Here is a 19,344-nt window from a genome sequence, read left to right as displayed (position 1 = left end):
CCATTCAGGGTCTCCACCCACTGCTGGGGTCAGGGCACTGCACTTCTGCTTCTAATGCCCAGGCCATCGGGGCCACCAGCTCTGTGCGCAGCTCCCCAGTGCGCGGCCACTTGACCCTGCACAAGCAGAGAAGCCGCTTCAGTCTGACTGCTGGGTCACGCCTCAAGCAGAAACCTTGCCCATGCTCAGCAGTTGATGGAGAATTTCTTCTTTACACCCAGAAGTCTGTTTATCTTTCGCTGCCTGGCAGTGGCCATGGTCTGTGCACCTTCCTGAGAACACTGTATAAAATCACTAGCCTGATGATTTGTCCTCATTTGTCACCACAAGTGGATTCTCAGAGTTAAGAGGCAGCCTGCGGGGCTACAGACTGAACCTGCTAAGTTGTGGCTCAGAGGAATCTGTCTTCTCCTCTTGGTGAGAAAAACTGGAACTAGGGACTCATCTCCTCCTGGAAACTGCCTTTGACTGTGCCTCAGCTTCCTCCACCAGATGCTGCCCCTTCCTGCCACTGTCAACAGCCAGGCTGCTCCTTCCCTGTCCTCACCATGGGCCCATCTCTTGTTTTACAAAATCTCGTGGCATTACAGCTGGCAGGGACATTATTTTCCTTTATATGGTACTTTTCCCTTTGATTATTAAAAAAATAAAAAGAAAATTGGGAGCTAGGGAGAAAATATAAAGGAGAAAATAAATATCACCCTAGTCCCATCCCTCAGAGGAAATGTGACTTAATATGTTAATATTTCTATTTCTTCCACATTTTTCCAGGCCGATTTTTTCCCTTATTATAGAACTCCTATTGCACTTACTGAGTTCTGTATCTCATTTTTAAATTTTTTGAATTATGTATCACAAGTGTATGAGAGCCCAGCCCATCATGAGCCTCCAAAGAGCTGAGAGCCCTGAGGGTGAGGGTCCTTTCTGGGCTGCACACCAAGACCCTTCCCTGACAGGGCCCCATGAGGGGACACCCTATCCAAGGGGAAGGAACACACTTCACTCCGTGGTACCCTTGGGGTTTGGGAATAACTGGGAACTCTCACCCCTGACCTCAGGCTCATGGCATCCTCAGGTGTGATGACTAAGGGTCCCTGGAGGTTTCATCTGGGCTCAGCTCTCTTCCTAGAAAGGAGTGGTATCATGGCCCCTGTTGATCTACCAGGCACTGGAAAATAAGTCATCTTGCCTCTGTGAAAGCACCCTAGACACCAGAACTGCTGTTCATTTAGGAGATTGTTTATTAAAACCACTGATGCTGCTGACCATGGCCTGGACCCCGACTCCAGGCAGGAGAGCACTGACCCACAACTCTGGAAAGCTGTGGGCCGGCCAGGAGTCCTGCTGGCTGCACAGAAAAGCTTCCCCATGGGCAAATGGAATAAACATCTGTGTCCCCTCAAGGCTGCTGAAAAATGAGCCAATATCCTGGATGTGCCAGCTCAGAGCAGATGGTCTGAAAAGTAAAAAACAGGAAAAAGGAGGAACAGGTAGCAAGACTGGATTGGGAAAACAACCAATGGGTCAAAGAAGAAATCAAAGGGAAATTTAAAAATATCTTGAGACAAAAGAAAATGGATACACAACATACCAAAATTTATGAGATGCAGCAAAAGCAGTTCTAAGAGGGAAGTTTATAGCAATAAATACCTACATTAAGGGAAAAAAAAGAAAGATCTCAAATAAACAACCTAACTTTATACCTCAAGGAGCTAGAAAAAGAAGAAGAAACTAAGCCCAAAGTTATTAGAAGGAAGGAAACAACAAAAATCAGAATGGAAATAAATGAAATAGAAAGGTGATAGAAAAGATCAACAAAACTAGGAGTTGGCTTTTTGAATAAGATAAACAAGATTGACAAACCGTTAGCCCGACTAAAAAGAGAAGATTCAAATAAATAAAATCAGAAATGAAAGATGAAACATTACAACTGATATTACAGAATTACAAGGGATCATAAGAGAATACTATGAACAATTATACACCAGAAGACTGGACAACCTAGAAGAAAGGGATAAATTCCTAGAAACATACAACCTACCAGGACTGAAACATGAAGAAATAGACAAACTGAACAGACCAATAACGAGTAAGGAGATTGAATCGGTAGTCAAGTCTCCTAATAAAGAAAAGTCCAAAGCCAGATGGCTTCACTGGTGAATTCGCACAAACATTTAAAGAAGAATTAATGCCAATCCTTCTCAAACTCTTCCAAAAAACTGAAGAGGAGAGAACACTTCCAAACACTTTTATGAGGTCCAAAAAAGGACACTGCAAGAAAAGAAAATTACTGGCTAATGTCCCTCATGAATGTAGATGCAAAAATTCTCAGCGAAATATTAGCAAACCAAATTCAATAGCTCATTAAAAAGATCAGACACTGGGATTACATGGGATTTATCCCTAGGATGCAAGGATGGTTCACTATACACAAAATCAATGTAATACACCACATTAATAAAATGCAGGATAAAAATCATATGATCATCTCAAAAGATGCAGAAAAAGCATTTGACAAAATTCAACAGCCTTTCCTAATAAGAATTCTCAACAAATTAAGTATAGAAAAAATGCACCTCAACATAATAAAGACCATATATGACAAGCCCACAGCTAACATCATACTCAGAGGAAAAGCTTTTAGATCAGGAAGAAACAAGGTGCCCACTCTCACCAATTTATTCAACATAGTACTGAAAGTCCTAGCCAGAGCAATTAGGCTAGAAGAAGAAAGAAAAGGCATCCAAGTCAGAGGAGAAAAAGTAAAATTGTCCATTTGCAGATGATATGATCTCATATATAGGAAATTCTAAAGACTCCAGCAAAAACAAGCAAATGAACAAACAAACAAACCAAACTGTTAAAACTAATAAAGGAATTCAGTAAAGTTACAGGATACAAAAATCAACATTAAAAAATCAGTTGCATATCTATACACTACCAATGAACTATACATAAAAGAAATTAACAGAGCAATCCCATTTACAATAGCATCAAAAAGAATAAAATTCTTAGGGATAAATTTAATCAAGGAAGTGAAAGATCTGTCACTAAAAACTATAAAACACTGATCAAAGAAATTAAAAGATGACACAAATAAATGGAAAAATATCCTTTATTCATGGATTGGAAGATTATTATTAAAATGTCTACACTACCCAAAGCAATCTACAGATTTAATGCAATCTGTATCAAAATTCAAATGGCATCTTTCAGAGAAACAGAAAAATATTCTAAAATTCATATGGAACCACAACAAACCCCAAATAGCCAAAGCAATCTGGAGCAAGAAGCACAAAGCTGGAGGCAGCATGTTTTCTGACTTCGATATGACAAAGCAATAGTTATTAAAACAGCATGGTATTGACATAAAAACAGACACATAGATCATTGGAACAGAATAGAGTGCCTGGAAATAAACTCGCATATATATGGCCAGCTAATTTTCAGCAAAGATACCACGAATATACAATGGGGAAAAAAGATAGTATCTTTAATAAATGGTGTTGAAAAAACTGGAAATCCACATGCAAAAGAATGAAATTGGACACTTATCTTACACGATACACAAAAATCAACTCGAAATGAATGTAAGACTTAATTGTAAGACCTGGCATTGTAAAACTCATGGAAGAAAACATAGGGAAAAACTCCTTGACATTGGTCCTGGCAGTGATTTGTGTAGATCTGACATCAAAGGTACAGGCAACGTTGTCTACAGTAAATAAGTGGAACGACATCAAACTAAAAAGTTTTTGCACAGCAACGAAAATAATCAAAAAAGTAAAAAGGCAAACTATGAAATGGGGGAAAATATTTGTAAACCATAATCTGATAAGAGGTTAATATCCAAAATATATAAGGAATCCTTACAACTCAATAGTAAAAAGACAAATACAGCTGACCCTTGAACAGCAGAGGGGTTGGGGTGCTGATCCCCACACAGTAAAAAATCTGCATACTATTATCTCTTCCTCAAAAACAAAGGAATTGATAAGTAACTCACTCAAGGGCAGGAAGCTGAAACGATTTTGACAGAATTAGGACTCAAACCCTAGTTCTTTTGATTTCATATATTTTGATCTCTAATCCAACATAAACTTTTCCCCATGTCTAGTTAATTTAAAGATCTGTAAAATGTGTGCTGTACACCAGAAATTGACACAACATTGTAAACTGACTATACTTGAATTTAAAAAAAAATCTGTAAAGTGAAAAAGCAGGTAATATATTTATTAGAAAAAATCTGTGTGTAAGTGGGTTCAAACACAAGAATAGTTCAAACCCCTGTTTGTCAAGGGTAAAAAATGGGCAGAGGACTTGAATAGATATTTTTCCAAAGAAGACATACAAATGGCCCACACATGTACGAAAAGATGCTCAGTATCACTAAACATCAGGGAAATGCAAGCCAAAACCACTTCACACCTGTTAGAATGTCTATTAGCAAAAAACAAGAGATTAATATTGGTGAGGAGAAAAAGGGATCTTTGTACATTGTTGGTGGAAATGCATATTGGTACAACCATTATGGAAAACAGTATGATGATTTCTCAAAATATTAAAAATCTAACTACCATATGATCCAGCAATCCCACTTCTGGATATATATCCAAAGGAAATGAAATTGCTAGTCCAAAGAGCTATCTGCCATGAAAAGAATTCCCATGTTCATTGCAGCAATAGCCACAATAGCCAAGATATAGAAACAACCTAAGTGTGTATCAACAGATGACTGGATAAAGAAAATGTGAGATATAGATAAATATATGGTCTCCATTGTGTGTGTGTGTGTGTGTGTGTGTGTGTGTGTGTGTGTGTGAGATGGAATATTATTCAGTCATTAAAAAGCAAGAAAACCTGCCATTTACAACAACATAGATGAAACTCGAGGGTCTTATGCTAAGTGAAATAAGCCAGACAGAGAGAGATAAATACTATACGGTAAGTATCACTTATATGTGGAATCTAAAAAAAAAAAATTCAAACTCATAGAACCAGAGAATAGAAAAATAATTGCCAGGGATTGGGGATGGGAGAAATAAGGAGATATTGGTCAATGGTACAAACTCCCAGCTACAAGATGAATAAGTTCTGATGATCTAATGTACAGCATGCTGACTATAGTTAATAATGCGGTATTATATATTTGAAATTTCCTAAGAGAATAGACCTTAAGCATTCTCACAAAAAAAAAAAAAAAAAAGAAAAGTTAATTCAAGGTGACAGATGTGTTCATGAACTTGGTAATCCTTTCACAATGTATACATATATCAAGTCATCACATTGTACAGTTGAAATATATTGCCATTTTATTTGTCAATTATACCTTAATAAAGCTGGGCATGGGGGAAGGAAAAAAGAACTGAAAAAAAAAAGACTAGGTTGGAAAGCATCCCTGAGCTGCCTCTGTCTTGCTGTGTGCTCTTAGGAAGGCTTCTTAACCTCTCTGCGCCTCAATTACTCCTTTGACATTATGGGAATCTTCCCTACCCTCTCCTGGGGCTCATAAAACAGGAAGAATATCCCTGGATTCCAAGGGTTTAGACAGGCCTGTGGCTAAGGCTCACCCACAGCTGGTCTTCCTACTGTCCACTCTCCACTCAGCAGCAAGTAAAACATGAGTCAGATCACATCACATTTCCCAGCACAAAACCCTCCAGAGGCTTCCTGTTGCCTTTAGAAAACAATTCCAAGGCTGTAGGTGATTTGCCCTGGCCAGACCTTCCAACTTCGCCTTCTCCTCCCTCCCTGTTACTTACCTGCTTCAGCCAAGCAAACTCCACACTGTACAAACCTGCCAAGCTCCCTTCTGCCTCAGTGGTTCCCTCTGCCTGGACATCTGTCCCTCTGAGCCTTAGCTGGTTGGCTCCTTTTCATTAATATCCTCCCCCGCAACCCCCTCTGCTATCAGCCTGTTTTGTTCTCTTGTTCTCTGGTTTATCTGTTCAGTGCCCGCCTCCCCAGCAGAATGGATGCTCTGCAAGGGATTATCTGCCCAGCTCTGTGTCGCACCCCTAGTCTGCAGCCCAGGGTACACACAAGGGGGTGCCCAGCATACACATGGTGGATAAATGCACCACAGGCCCACCTGGTTCCGGAAGATCAAGGCCACCACGCCACCTATGAGCTCGATTATGAGGCAAATTCCAAGGATGTACATAAACTGGAAAACAAAATTCAGAGATTCACCTAGAGGGGGAGTGCCATCTGCTCTGAGGTGAAGCACAAGGAGAATTATCTTTGTCAGAGCTCTTAGGCTCCTAGGCCTTTCAGCCCTTCCTCCTGTGAGGATACAGGATGCGGACCGACATTTCCGGGAAAGTCTGTCGCTGGAGCCAGTGCTCAGGAAAAGTGACTCAGCTGTCTCATCCAGATTGTTACTGAGGTTTGTCCCAGGGGTCCTCAGCAGGATCTAGGTGGAAAAACACAACCCCTCCCCCGACCCCCCACATCAAGGCGCTCTGGCCCTCACTCTGACCGACCCAGAGGGGACAGGCGTGGCTGGATGGAAGGCTGGGGCAGCATTTCCATTTCTGCCACAGGGCCCCTCAGAAATGGCCTCCCAGACCCCCAGAATAGATGAGAGGATGTCTGAGGCTTAGAGGATAACAACCCCCAACCTTTATCATAGAAACGGGCATTGTCCAAACTGATGTCAACAACTTCCAGCCTCAGGCAGCACCAGGACCCTGCTCATAGGGGCTTTCAGGGGCTTCCCGTGTGAGGGGGACAATGAGGTCAAACACACACATGGGTGCCGAATGAATGGATCCCCTACCCGGTACCCCCGACTCTGGGGAGCCATCCCTCACCCAGGCAGTAAGGCAGGGGAGGGGGGCAGGTGGGGTTGACCCCACCCCTGAGCCCAGGACAAATACTTGGCCAAAGCAGGCCCATCAGAGTCCTAGGACTTTGGCCAGAGTTGCCAGGAAAGACTCCCTGGGATCAAGAGTTATAAGGACTGTTGGCCTGAGGCTGCTGACGACCATCACAAAGAGAGCCTGAGGACAGCACCCAGCGTCCAGCTGAGAGGTGGTGAGAGAGAGCCCAAGGGTGCTGTTTGAACCCCTGGACCCAGTGTGGGATTGCTGGTTATATGAGCTAATGACTCACCAGCAACAACTTTTCTTGGTTTTGCTTGCTCTCATTTGAGTGTGGTTTCTCCCACTTCCAACTGACAGTCCAAATCAATGCAGGGTTGAAGTAGGAATAGTATTCAAATCAGCTTTTATATGCAGAAGTGGCGGTGGCCCAGGCACCCTTGGGCCACTGTGGACAGGCAGGCTGATCCAGAAAACCCTCTAGCAGAGCTAGTTTGAGGCAAGGACTGAAAAAGCCCGGCTGCCTCAGGGCCTAGGGCCGTCCTTCCAGATCTCCTGGGGCGTCCAAGTATCACCCCTCCCCATTACCACCAGCTGAGGGGTACCTGGGACCGACTCACCGCCTGGAGAAGGCACAGGTTGTCACGGAGGGAAGCCAGCACGCCGATGAAGGACACGATGAACATGATGACCCCCAGGAGGATGAGGATGATAGCTGGGGCCAGAAAGGCACTTTCCAGGGTTTTGTATTTCTGCCTCTCCACCTCTGCATAGATCCCCACCGACAGGATCAGGCCGCCTATCAGCTGCAGCAAGAAAGCAACGAGTGAGAGAGGAGAAGGACTGGCAGTCGCTTGACTTTTCTACAAAGGGTTCATCTGAGGGCTACGGCGCCTCCAATGAGGGGCTCACCTCAAACGACCAGATGTAAGGGGACCTGTTATGGGATGAATTGTGTTCCCCCCAAATTCACATGGTGAAGTCCTAACCCTCAGTACCTCAGAATGGGACTGTACTTACAGACTGAGCCTTTAAAGAGGTAATTAAATTAAAATAACTAGGCTTTAATCCAATATAAACATTGTCCTTCTAAGAAAGGATTAGGACACAGACACACAGCCAGAAGCCATGTGAAGACACATGGAGAAGATAGCCACCTACAAACCCAACTCTGCCAACACCCTGATCTTGGACTTCCAGCCTCCAGAACCATGAGACAATAAATTCCTGTTTTTAAGCCACCCACCCTGCAGTACTTTGCAGCCCTAGCAAACTGACCCTAGCAAGCCCTAGACCCTGTTTTGAAATGCTGCTTTAGAGAAAGTATTGGTGAGTCAGGGGAAATGCCACTAGTTAGAGGGTCAAAGAACCTGATCTGAGTCCCAGCTCTCCCACTTGCTAACCCTGGGCCTCAAACAGGCACTGGACCACATGAGTCTGTGTTCTCATCTGAAAAATGGGTATAAAGACTGTCATTTCTGCCCTGCTCACCCCACAGGTTTTTGCAAGGCCTTAGTGAGATAAGGAAAGTGGAAACACTATAAACGTGGAAGCCAGGGGCCGCTGGGATATGTATCACACAGGCAGGTCACCGTGGGAAGTTTCAGAACTGCTCAGGGGGGTTGGCATTTCACTCAGCACCATAAACATGGAATTCGTCTTCAGGATGACCATCGGGAGGGCCAAAATTTGGAGCAGGAGGGATTTTGAGGGGTTTTTTTAAGTCGAATTCCTCATCACCAACTCCCCTAGCAGTGGAAAGGTGACCACTGTAAGAGCTCAGCAGGAAAAACCTGGCAAAAAAGCCCTTGGGGGATCCCTTTCTAGTTCTCAGTCTGAAAACTCTCCTACTAAATCTTTGTAGAGCTTTATTAGCAGACACCACCTCTAACCCTCAGACGAGTTTGGGCTACACGGCCACATTGCCCTGGGATCCTACAAAAGTCTTCTAACTGGCCCCCTTCAGCCAGTTCTCCATACCAGAGTGACCAGGCAAAACCTAATCAGAGCAGGCTGGTTCTCTGTGTACTGAGAGTAAAAGCCCCAACCCTAATCACAGCCTACAGGCCTACACAGCCTGTCTGAGCTCACTCCCACTTCTCACTCCCCCTGCTCTTCCTCACTTTGGCTTAGCTGCACTAGCCTCCTCACTGCTGGTTGAACACACTAAATGTGCTACCCCGGGGCCTTTGCACAGGTTATTCCCACTGTCTAGAATTCTGTTCCTCCTGATCTCCACATGGTTCACTACCTTACCTCCTTCCTGCCTTTGCTTAATTGTCACCTGCTCAGTGAGGCCTTCAGGGCAATCTTATTTTTAAAAAGTTCCTCTCCCATTTCCCCATTTTATGTTCTCTCTTTGTACTTGCCAATATTTAACATAACTACTTTTTTCTTTTATTTTTCAATTGTCCCACAAGAACATAAGCTCCATCCCAGGAGAGATTTTTTTGACTGTTTTGGGCATCCCAGCACCCAGAATGGTCCTGACATTTAGGAAACACAGCTGGTATTTACAATCAACGTCTGCTGAACAGATGCAAGCTGCGCTTCCCAATAGACCCCCTTGGGTTTGAGTCCGATGTTGTCTACCCCGCCTCCTGCCTGTCCAAGGACTCTGACTTTCTGGGCCACACATTCCTGAGGGCTGGGACAAATCGTCAGATACACTGGACTTCTCCACAGAGCGGAAGGCAGAGTAGGAGAGTAATTGGAAGCCGTGGTGCTATCAGCGAAGGTCTGAGTATAGGAAATGAGGGATACTACAGACAAGATGTGGGCAAGATATGCCATGAGCAGAGCTACCCAGAGTCAACATCCAGGACACTGAGGAGGCCTCTCCTGCCATTACTCCTGGTCTACCCAGCCTTAAATTGGTTACAATGTGCCTTCCATGTAGATCTAGACTGCCTTCTAAAGAGCGCCCGGACTGTCCTGGGTAAAGGGAAGTGCCTGCTTCCCCTAAGCTTTGACAAGCGGTGGAGATGCCAAAAGTCAAATAGACCAAGCTCACTTAGAAACACGGGATAACAGGGGATTACCGGGAAGCCATCCTCCAGGGGTCCAGTGCTCTGCTGTACTTCACAGCTAAGTGCCATTCCCCTTGGTTTGAAAGGATAATCTGGGATGACTGAGGACCTCTTCCCCAGTCTAAAAGGAATGCCTTCCCAATGCACACAGGCCAAGAGGTGCTAAAGGCACGACAAACTCAGCCACTTAGTAACAAGTTGGCCATATCAGGAAAACTATGAGTGAAATGTCATCAAAATTACCCACTTGGAAAAATGTTTAAATTTATAAGGCAGGACACACACGCACAGAGTCCTCTACAGGAAAATGGTAAACACAGGAAATAAAATATACCTGTGATAGAGAAAAATTAACCAGAACTATTTGGTCAGTTCATGCTCCAAAACCCAGAACATGGTGAATCATTGCTCAAGACCAGCCTGTGCCCTGAGGGTCCTCCAAGAACAGGGGCCAGCAGCTTTAAAGAGCCAGATCTACCACCCCTCTTCTGAATTATTGCATTTACAAGGAATCACTCACTCAACCCTAACCCTGAACTAGATACAGAGCCCAGAGATCCTTCCACCCGCGAGCTGGGGACGGTGATTAAAAAGGAACCCTACAGAGAAGTGACATCTTCACAGCCCAGGCAGGGAGAGCAGTCAATACACAAGGACAAGGTGTACTTGAGGGCAACAGAGGCGGGGTTTTATCTTCTATATCGATGAAAAGTGTAATTCTCATGTTGTCACTGAACCAACAATATTTTCAGATCAATTCTGTATACTTTTGAGAGTTCTATGTTCCTTGTTGTAAAAAAAAAAAAAAAAAAAGTTCTTGGGCAGGACGTATACAGGCCCTGATGTCTTCCCTAGCCCTGACCCCCACCCACCCCCATTCTTGCCTGAGGCTATGCTTCTGGTTTCAGGTACCCTGCTTTGGAAACCATCTCCAAAACACCAGAGCTGTCATTGGCCTCAATTCCAAGCAGAACTGACCCCAGCCCTCTTCATAAAGGCAGTCAGTGGCTTCTTTTATTTTTATAAGTTCCCCAGAGCCCTGGGACCCACTCCAGAACAGCCTTGCTGGCAGGAAACAAAACTTCCTTTGGTCTGATGTCCCTCCCATGACAAAAGATCGCATTTTCCTCACTAGTCAGCCTTGCAATATTCCCAGACCACTAAAGCTAGAGGAAAGCTTCTGCGGCAAATGCAGACCCAAAGCTCCAGACTCCTCCACCACTGTGAACTGAGCCATCACAGGCCTGTTCTTTCTGGTCCAGCTGGAGGCGCTGCGACCCCAGCCTTCCCAGCAGCCAGCAGGCAGCCCCTGAGACAGCTCCCCACACAGGGTCCACTGATCTGGGCTCCTCATTCAAGTGTTTGAGGGGCAGCAGGCATAAGCAGAGGCTGGCGTCCCCTTCTTGGGAACTTCAAGATTTCCAAATGATATTTACATCTCTGATGACATCAGTTTATGTTTCCATGTGAGCATAAAATTAACTGTCAATACTAATGTGCAATCCCATCCACTCTTCTCTGCTAATTATAGCCTCTCATTGGGCAGCCAGCCATTCCAGCTCCAGCGCAGGAAGCAAATGGCCCATTTGTCAAGCAGGACAGCTTCAGCTAAATGTGGCTGGGGGTGGGGAGCACATGGCCATGCCCATTTGGGGCCAAAGAGGGAAAGAACATGCTGCTGGCAGCCCATAGGCCCATGGGCCAGGCCCAGAGCCCCAGGCTTCTGGCATCTTCAACAGGCTGCATGGGAGCCCTGTTGCCCATTGTGAATCAGGGCCGAAGGTCCCCTCTGAGCCCTGCAACCTAGAACTGGCTTCCTCCTTCTCGGGCTGAGACCCAGCTTCATGCAGCTGCTGGGAAGCAGAAGGTCCTGTGAGGCATTCTGGCACCTGCATCTCTGCCTTCGGGAAGCATCTGGTCACAGGTCTGGCTGGCTCACCCCCAGCTGGGACAAGTCTGCACTTACAGGGAACCTGCAAGGGCTATTTTCACCCCCAATGGCACATACCAGGCACCTATTGTGTTTCAGGTCTTGGGGTCACAAAGGGTCACAAGACTAGACATGGGCTAAGTCTGGGCGGGGGAGCAGAGATTGACAGGTTAGAAATGATCTCTATGGCTTGATGGATGGAATTCAGGAGTTTCTAAACTGTGGATGGAGAAAAAAGTCAACCTTTACTTTTGTTAACCTCTAACTGCAATGTTCCTGGCATGAAAAAAGGGAAGAACCTCAGGTCTACAGGAAGCATATGCAACCCCTCCCATGGGGAGGGCTCTGGGAATTTGAACAAAACTGAGGGGGAGAAAGGGAATGTCAGAAAGGCAGCACTGGCTTCCTGGAGGAGCCAGTGTTTCCTGGAAGGCCCCAAGAACTTCCTCAGTCTGGTGCCATCTGATGGGGCACTCAATGCTCCAGGGCTCTGTGTGGCCCAAACAAAGCACTTTCCTGAGTTTCTAGTTTGAAAGAATGTGGGAAATAGCTAAACTCCAAGGCCTGAGAGAGACTTGAAATAAGATGGGGCTAGCAGGGTCCCTGCATGCGGTCAAGAAATCCCTGGACTTCATGCCCATCAGCTTTTCTGCCCCAGGCTGATCCTGTCTAGCCCTGGGCTAACCCCCCCCCCCCCCCCCCGCACTCTGCACCAGCTTCTCTTCAGCACAGACAGGGCTGGAAGGAGCAGCGGACGCAGGATAATAGATGGGAGCTGGCATTCTGTGCCTTCAATTATTAGCTTGGTGCCCTTGGCCATGTCACTTCCCCTCTCTGAGCCTCACTTTTCATAAATAGTAAATAAAGCTCACTGCCATGTATGGAGTGATGATGCTGCACCAGCATCCTGCAAAGCGCTACACTAGCGTCGTCTCCCTTGACCGTCATACTCCCTCACACATCTGAGAAACAGCCACTTGCATTTTACAGACCAGACTCAGTGAGGTTAAGTGACACAGAACATATGAGAGGCAGAGTCAGGATGCATAACCAAAATCTGTCTGGCCTGCCACTGAGGCTACCAGATGGGCCTTCCATTTCGACCTGGGACTGAGAACTGGTCTGAAAGGTCTTTGCAAAATACAAACATGCCAATAGCACAGCAGTGCTGCCAACAGCCGTTCTGTGATGAAGGTAACGTCCAATATGGTAGCCACTAGCCGAGTGTGGCTAGCGAGCTCTTGAAATGTGGCTTGTGTGCTTGGGGACCTGAATTTTTAATTTTACTTCATTTAAATTAGTTTATACTTGACCACGTGTAGCTGATGGCCACCATATTGAACAGCACAGCTCTAAAGCATCTCTCGTTGGATGCTACACCTTACCACGCTCACCTTGCTCCTTTCTGAAGGTAGAGACCACTCTTATTAAAAAGTCATGTGCTCTTGAGAAAACTGTTCAGTATCGCTAATTACCAGAGAAATGCAAATCAAAACTACAATGAGGGATCACCTCACACGAGTCAGAATGGCCATCATTAAAAGATCCACAGATGATAAATGCTGGAGAGAGTGTGGAGAAAAGGGAACCCTCCTACACTGCCGGTTGGAATGTAGTTTGGTGCAGCCATTATGGAAAACAGTATGGAGATTCCTCAAAAAACTAAAAATAGACTTACCATATGACCCACCAATCCTACTCCTAGGCATATACTGGAGGGAACTCTAATTTGAAAAGATACATGCATCCCAATGTTCATATATATAATAGGCAAGACATGGAAACAACCTAAATGTCCTATCAACAGAGGACTGGATAAAGAAGCTGTGGTATATTTATACAATGGAATACTACTCAGCCATAAAAAAGAATAAAATAATGCCATTTGCTGCAACATGGATGGACCTGGAGAATGTCATTCTAAGTGAAGTAAGTCAGAAAGAGAAAGAAAAATACCATATGATATCACTTATATGTGGAATCTAAAAAAAAAAAGACACAAATGAATTTATTTACAAAACAGAAACAGACTCACAGAAAACAAACTATGGTTACCAGTGGGGGAAGTAAGTGGGAAGAGATAAATTGGGAGTAGAGATTTGCAGATGCTAACTACTATACATTAAACAGATAAACAAGTTTCTACTGTATAGCACAGGGAATTATATTCAGTATCTTAAAGTAACCTATAATGAAAAAGAATATGAAAAAAAACATATGTATTTACATATATGACTGAAACATTATGCTGTACACCAGAAATTGACACACTGTAAACTGACTATACTTCAACAACAAAAAAAATCATGTGCCCTTATCATCCTGCCACTAGCTAGAGGAAGTTCAGTTCCTATTCACTGGCTTCATTCAGGAGAAAACAATCCCTTCTCCCACTGTCCCCGAGACAACTCAGTTCCTGTTGTCCCAACCCTCTTGACCCTAAGGAAAGCAGGACAGACGAGATTCAGGGCCCCAACCCAGACTGATACAGGGCTCATTCTGTTTCCAGGGAGCGTGCCAGACCCACCTTCAGGACTACAGGGCAGTATTCTAAGCTCTGGGGCCCTAGACCCTGGTGCCACTGACCTGGCCCTAGCACTAACTCCCCACAGCCCATGCTTCAGGAATTGGGGGGGTTCTTCCCAAACCCAAAGCAAAGACAGCCCTGGAAGAAGCAGCAGGGACTGCCTCCTACTGCCGGCAAAAAAGCTTGTTCTTGGTCCTTGTCACTGATAATTTGCCAGCTCTGCCCTGACCCTGGACTTTCTTTAAAACAAAAACAAACAAATAAACTGGACATGAAGTGCAGATAACAATTGTAATCCTTGGTCCATGACATTCTTTGACACGGCCTGCTTTTGTTTGGACTGTAATAAGCACCATTTATTAACCAGGCCTCCTGTCCCCACTGATCTGCTATGACCCTGCTGTCAAACACTAAGGTTCCACACATGCCAGGTCTGTTTCTGGCTCCCTATCTCTTCCATCTGTCAGTCTGTCCCTAAACAAGCCTTCCCATTGTAGTGACTATAATTCTATAACACATCGTGGCATCTGCTAGGCCACGTCCCTCCTTCTTGTCTTCTTCGAAAGTGTCCTGGTTATCCTCGGACCTGACTCTTGTGTATACATTTTAGAATCATCTTACCAAGTTCCATGAAGAAATCTGCCGAGGTTTGACTGGAAGTGCACTGAATCTGATCCCTTTGGGGAGAACTGACATCTTTATCAGGACTTCCTGCCCATGTGCGTGGTTTATTCCTTCTTTATTTACATCACCTTTACTATGACTTCTCTAATAACAACGTTCTCCACCTCCTTCCAGCATTTCCACAGCTGTCTAGACAAATGTGGGGAGAGACTTCAGGAAGTATTTCCCAAGTTGGCCTTTCAGCTAGGCTCAGGGTGGGAAACATGGCCTTTGGAAAACAAATCTTGCTAAGAAGCAAAGTGGACACACCAGTCTGCTTGCTACCCCTCCTGTCACCAACAGTTACAAAAGCTTGATTTAAAAGGCTCCCACATGTTGCCTGTTCTCTATATTGTGAAGTTTTTACGGGTCTGTCTTGCCACTTTCTCCCTAGATGATCTTCCACATTCCTATGGCTTAAAATTTTTTTTTTCTTTAAAAAAAAAAAAAAAAAAAAGACTCCACATGTACACAGCACATTCCAGGCTGTAAAAGAGCTAAGCTGGGAGGTTTGCAAACCCCAGCTACTCAACCCAGCATAGGCAGAATGGAATTTCTAATCAAGAACCAGCATAAACATACGAAGCACTGGGGCTAAGAGCTGACAGAGCCCAGACTCTCTTTGGGAAGAGGTTTGGGGGAGGAAGAAGGGGAGTAGTGTAACAAACAGCTGGTAAGGATATTCTGAGACAAGAGGCCCAGCAGTCACTGCCTCCTGGGAAATCAGAGAAGGTCCATTGGAGCTGAAGGATGCACAGGAGCTTGACCTCACACCCTGGATGCTCCATCAGCACAGGGACTGGCCAGATAAATCTGCTAGAGGAATGAACCTGAGAAATGATCTTGCTCTAGCTGCCTATAAGCCCAAAGAAGAAACTGATGTTCCTGGTCCAGAATAGAGCCCTTCAAGGCTTAAGGATAAACTGACTTACCTGGTTAATATGAAAACCACAAAAAACGGCCAAGAGGCAAAGGAAAGTCTAGAGTATATCTCCTCCACCCAACACACTCTTCTCCCCGGTTTTCTTTCCTCTTCACTCTTTGGACCCCCTCCTTCTCTCCACCTTCCCTGTGTCTGAACCAAGAGAGTCAGAGCCCACCTCTCAGAGCTGCTGTATTCCCAAGGCATCTGGGTGATTATTTTCCCAGATCTCAGCCCGGGTGGGCCCCAGGCCAGCCCCTAGGCCAGGCTGACTCATTTGCCAGAGGCCAGCCAGAACAGAGGCTCCCAGAACATCTGGCCCTGACAGTAGGGACAGAAGTCCCCCAGCTCAGGCCCTGCAGACAGCACCCTGGGCTTAGGGTTGGAGCTCTAGCTGAGAGGCTAGGAATAGGGAATGGGGACTGGGATTCTGGGTTATGGGCTTGGGGACTCCAGGGATGAAGAGCTATGTGGGGTGGGGTGCTTCCTGCTAGGGTACACTCAGGAATACACTCTGTGCCAAATCACTAGTCTCCCCTCCCTTCTGTCTCTGGCTGGGTTGGCTAAGGCCCCACTGCTCAGAGCTGCAGGCCGCTGGCCGGAGTAAGACGGCCCAGGTCTCCCCCACCCTCAGACCCTTTAGAAGGAGACACATGCTCACAGAGGTGACAAGGGGATTTTGTTTCAGACAACAGCTTCCAGTTCAGGTCCCAGCAGCCTTTCAGAGCCCACACCTGCCCACCAGGAACTGGGCCAGGCATTGCCCATTTTTCCCTAAGACTGCATAAGTCACCCTTGCAGGACCCAAAGTGAGGGCAAGAGGAATTTCAGGGAATGGGGAGGAAGGTGGGGCCTCCCATGATCCCATCTCTCCCTGACCCCTGGGCTGCTAAGAAGAGTGTCAGAGTAAAAGAGGGAGCCGCTTGAAAGGGAGTAGGCAGTAGGGGAGCGGGCATGGGGAGGAGTGGGGAGACAAAGGAAATTTCAGCAGCACGTACAGAAGGCAGTGAGGCCCCACAGCCAGGACTGCCTTTTCCCAGGTGACACCTGGCTGAGCTGGGCAGATATAAATTAAGGGCTGTCTCTACACAATTTTGGCAATGATATGGCTTACTAATTGTTTCATGTTTTTTGCTTCTAATGTCAGATGTAGTTTCACAGATAAGAAAAATGAATCAAATTGCTTTTGTGGCCCTTGGTTCATTCTTTGCACAAAATCCCACATCTGAACAGAGCCCTTTGCCCCTGAACTACGATGGGAAGGCGGAGGAGACAATCAGAGCACAAGTGTCAGTGCCTGGCCTTAAAGAATGTGAACTGCCCCCACTCCATGGGCTCATGACCTCGAAGAGGTCAAAGGGCAAAAGGAAAAAGGAGGCAGCATCACACATTGGAAGGAGCACTGAGGGGGCGTATGGGGGAGGGGAAGGGAGCCTGAACTTTAATGCCAGCTCTGTCACTAACCCCCACGTGACCTTGGGCAAGTCCTTTCCCCTCTCTGGACCTCAATTTCCCTGCTCCAAAGGGAGGTGTTTGGCCACAAGCCCTAGAAACCCTTCACTCCTCCAGGAGTCCTCGGAAACTCACGCCCAGAAAGCCCTTCCTAGGACCCCAGCCATCAGCGGACTGGCTGGTCCAAAGTCTTCTCCTCTACTGAGTCTTCCTCCATGGGCCCACCCCTGCTTTCCCACCTGGCCAGGAGATGTCACATTTCTGCATGAGAAAGGTTTTTACAAGGAGCAAAGATGACTTTCCTACCCAACCCTTATCAAAGTACACACCTCCAAGCACTGCCTCCCACAGCAGCTGTGGAAAGAAGACCAACTGTTTTTTGGAACAAGACCAAAAGGGGCTAATATCCATCCTCCAAAGCTCAGCACAAAGCCCTCCTCCCCTGGGAAGCCTTCCTGGATCACCCCAGCTCTTGAGATCTCTATTTATGATCACCTATGAAATCACCAATGGGGACCCCTCACTGGTAGTGATATTTATAGTATTAACTATGCACACTGAATAGATCATTCCAGGTATTTATTACCAACTGCATGCAGGGCGTGGTGGCAGGACCCAGCAACACACATACCGTCATCCTTGGCCTCAACAATTTCACAGTCTGCACCTATGATGCAGATGCGTTAGTCCCAAAAGTTCACAGGACGCTTGGTGGCCTAGCTCCCAAACCACACTCTCCCCATGGAAGCCATATGGAAAGTGATTAGAGCCCAAGCCAGTTCACAGTGGACTAATGAACTTTGATGCCCCTGAAGCAAGACACCATCCAAAAATTCCTGGCACCCAGCAGGTACTCAATAAATGCTACTTTTCCTTCCCCAGTAAAGATAACCCTGACATTTTAAGATTCAAATCAGATGCCAGAAACCGTTTCCCTTTTAGAGGCACTTTGGTCCAAGGATAAATCAGGGGAAGGGGAGTCCCTATTCTAAATTCCAAGACAACACTTACTGATTTAACATATATTTATTAAGCACTTAGTACATACCAAGCACTGGGAATAAAAAGGTAAGGCCTAGTTTCTGCCTCACGAAGCTCAGTCTGGTAAGACACATCTCCACACCAGCAAATGGAGCAGAGTTGGAGAAACACTGGGGTAGAGGTAATTGAGTGTGTAGAGGGGCTAGAGAAGAGGAGACACGAAATAATGGGCAAGGCTGGCAAGATCAAGGAAAGCTTCCTGGAGGAGGTGATGTTTGAACTGAGTCTATTTGATGCACAAAATGGACAAGCAAGAATTGTTAAAGTGGACAAGGGGTTTCAGATGCCCATGAAGGTGCCATGAGGACAGCAGGTCAGCACAGCTGAAGCCAAGGACAGGCAGAGTGGGGAGAGGAGGAGGCTAGGGAAGCCAGCAGAATCAGACCACCAAGGCAAGGTGTCTCAGGTTCAACCAAGAACTTCATTCATTTATTATCGCTTTACTGAGAGGCTGTGTGGTTCTCAAAGATTTTGGTCTCAGATTCCTTTCCACTCTTAAAAACTTTTGAGGACCATAGAGCTTTTTTTAGGGATCAAATTTCTCAACTATTTACTATATAAGAAACTAAAATAGACATATTTCAAATATTTATTAACTCACTTAGAAATAATAATAATAGATTTACATGTTAACATAAATAGCATAATTTTTTGTTAAAAATGCCACACATGAAAAAAAATTGAGGGGGGAAGAGAGGTATGGACTTTACATTTTTGCAAATGTTAATGTCAGGCTGATGAGAAGAGCTGGATTCTTGAAGCTGCTCCTCCCTCAGTCCGCTGCCACAGCACCATCATGTGTCCTTGAAATTCTCCACTGGACACCCCTGAGAGAATGAGAGCAGGAAAGCAAACTGCATCCCAGAATCATCATGAAGATGGTCAACTTCACAGACTCCTGGAAAGGGTCCCCTCACCAAAGATCCTTGGAGCACACTTGGAGAGCAGCTGTTTCA

At 45.7% G+C, this 19,344-nt stretch overlaps 1 protein-coding gene across 1 annotated transcript in view; it reads right to left on the bottom strand.

The window, feature by feature from the left end:
• TSPAN15 (tetraspanin 15) overlaps nt 1-19,344 on the bottom strand; it is a 48,491-nt gene that overhangs the window by 12,754 nt on the left and 16,393 nt on the right. The window contains 2 exon segments of the mRNA XM_006181171.3: nt 6,092-6,166; nt 7,445-7,630. Coding sequence (XP_006181233.1) covers nt 6,092-6,166; nt 7,445-7,630 — 261 coding nt within the window.

The sequence above is a fragment of the Camelus ferus genome, chromosome 11 (genome assembly GCF_009834535.1).
Source record: "Camelus ferus isolate YT-003-E chromosome 11, BCGSAC_Cfer_1.0, whole genome shotgun sequence".
In the NCBI taxonomy this organism is placed as follows: Eukaryota; Metazoa; Chordata; class Mammalia; order Artiodactyla; family Camelidae; genus Camelus; species Camelus ferus.
Note: the sequence above shows the minus strand (reverse complement) of the source record. Positions and strands in the feature narration are given on the sequence as shown.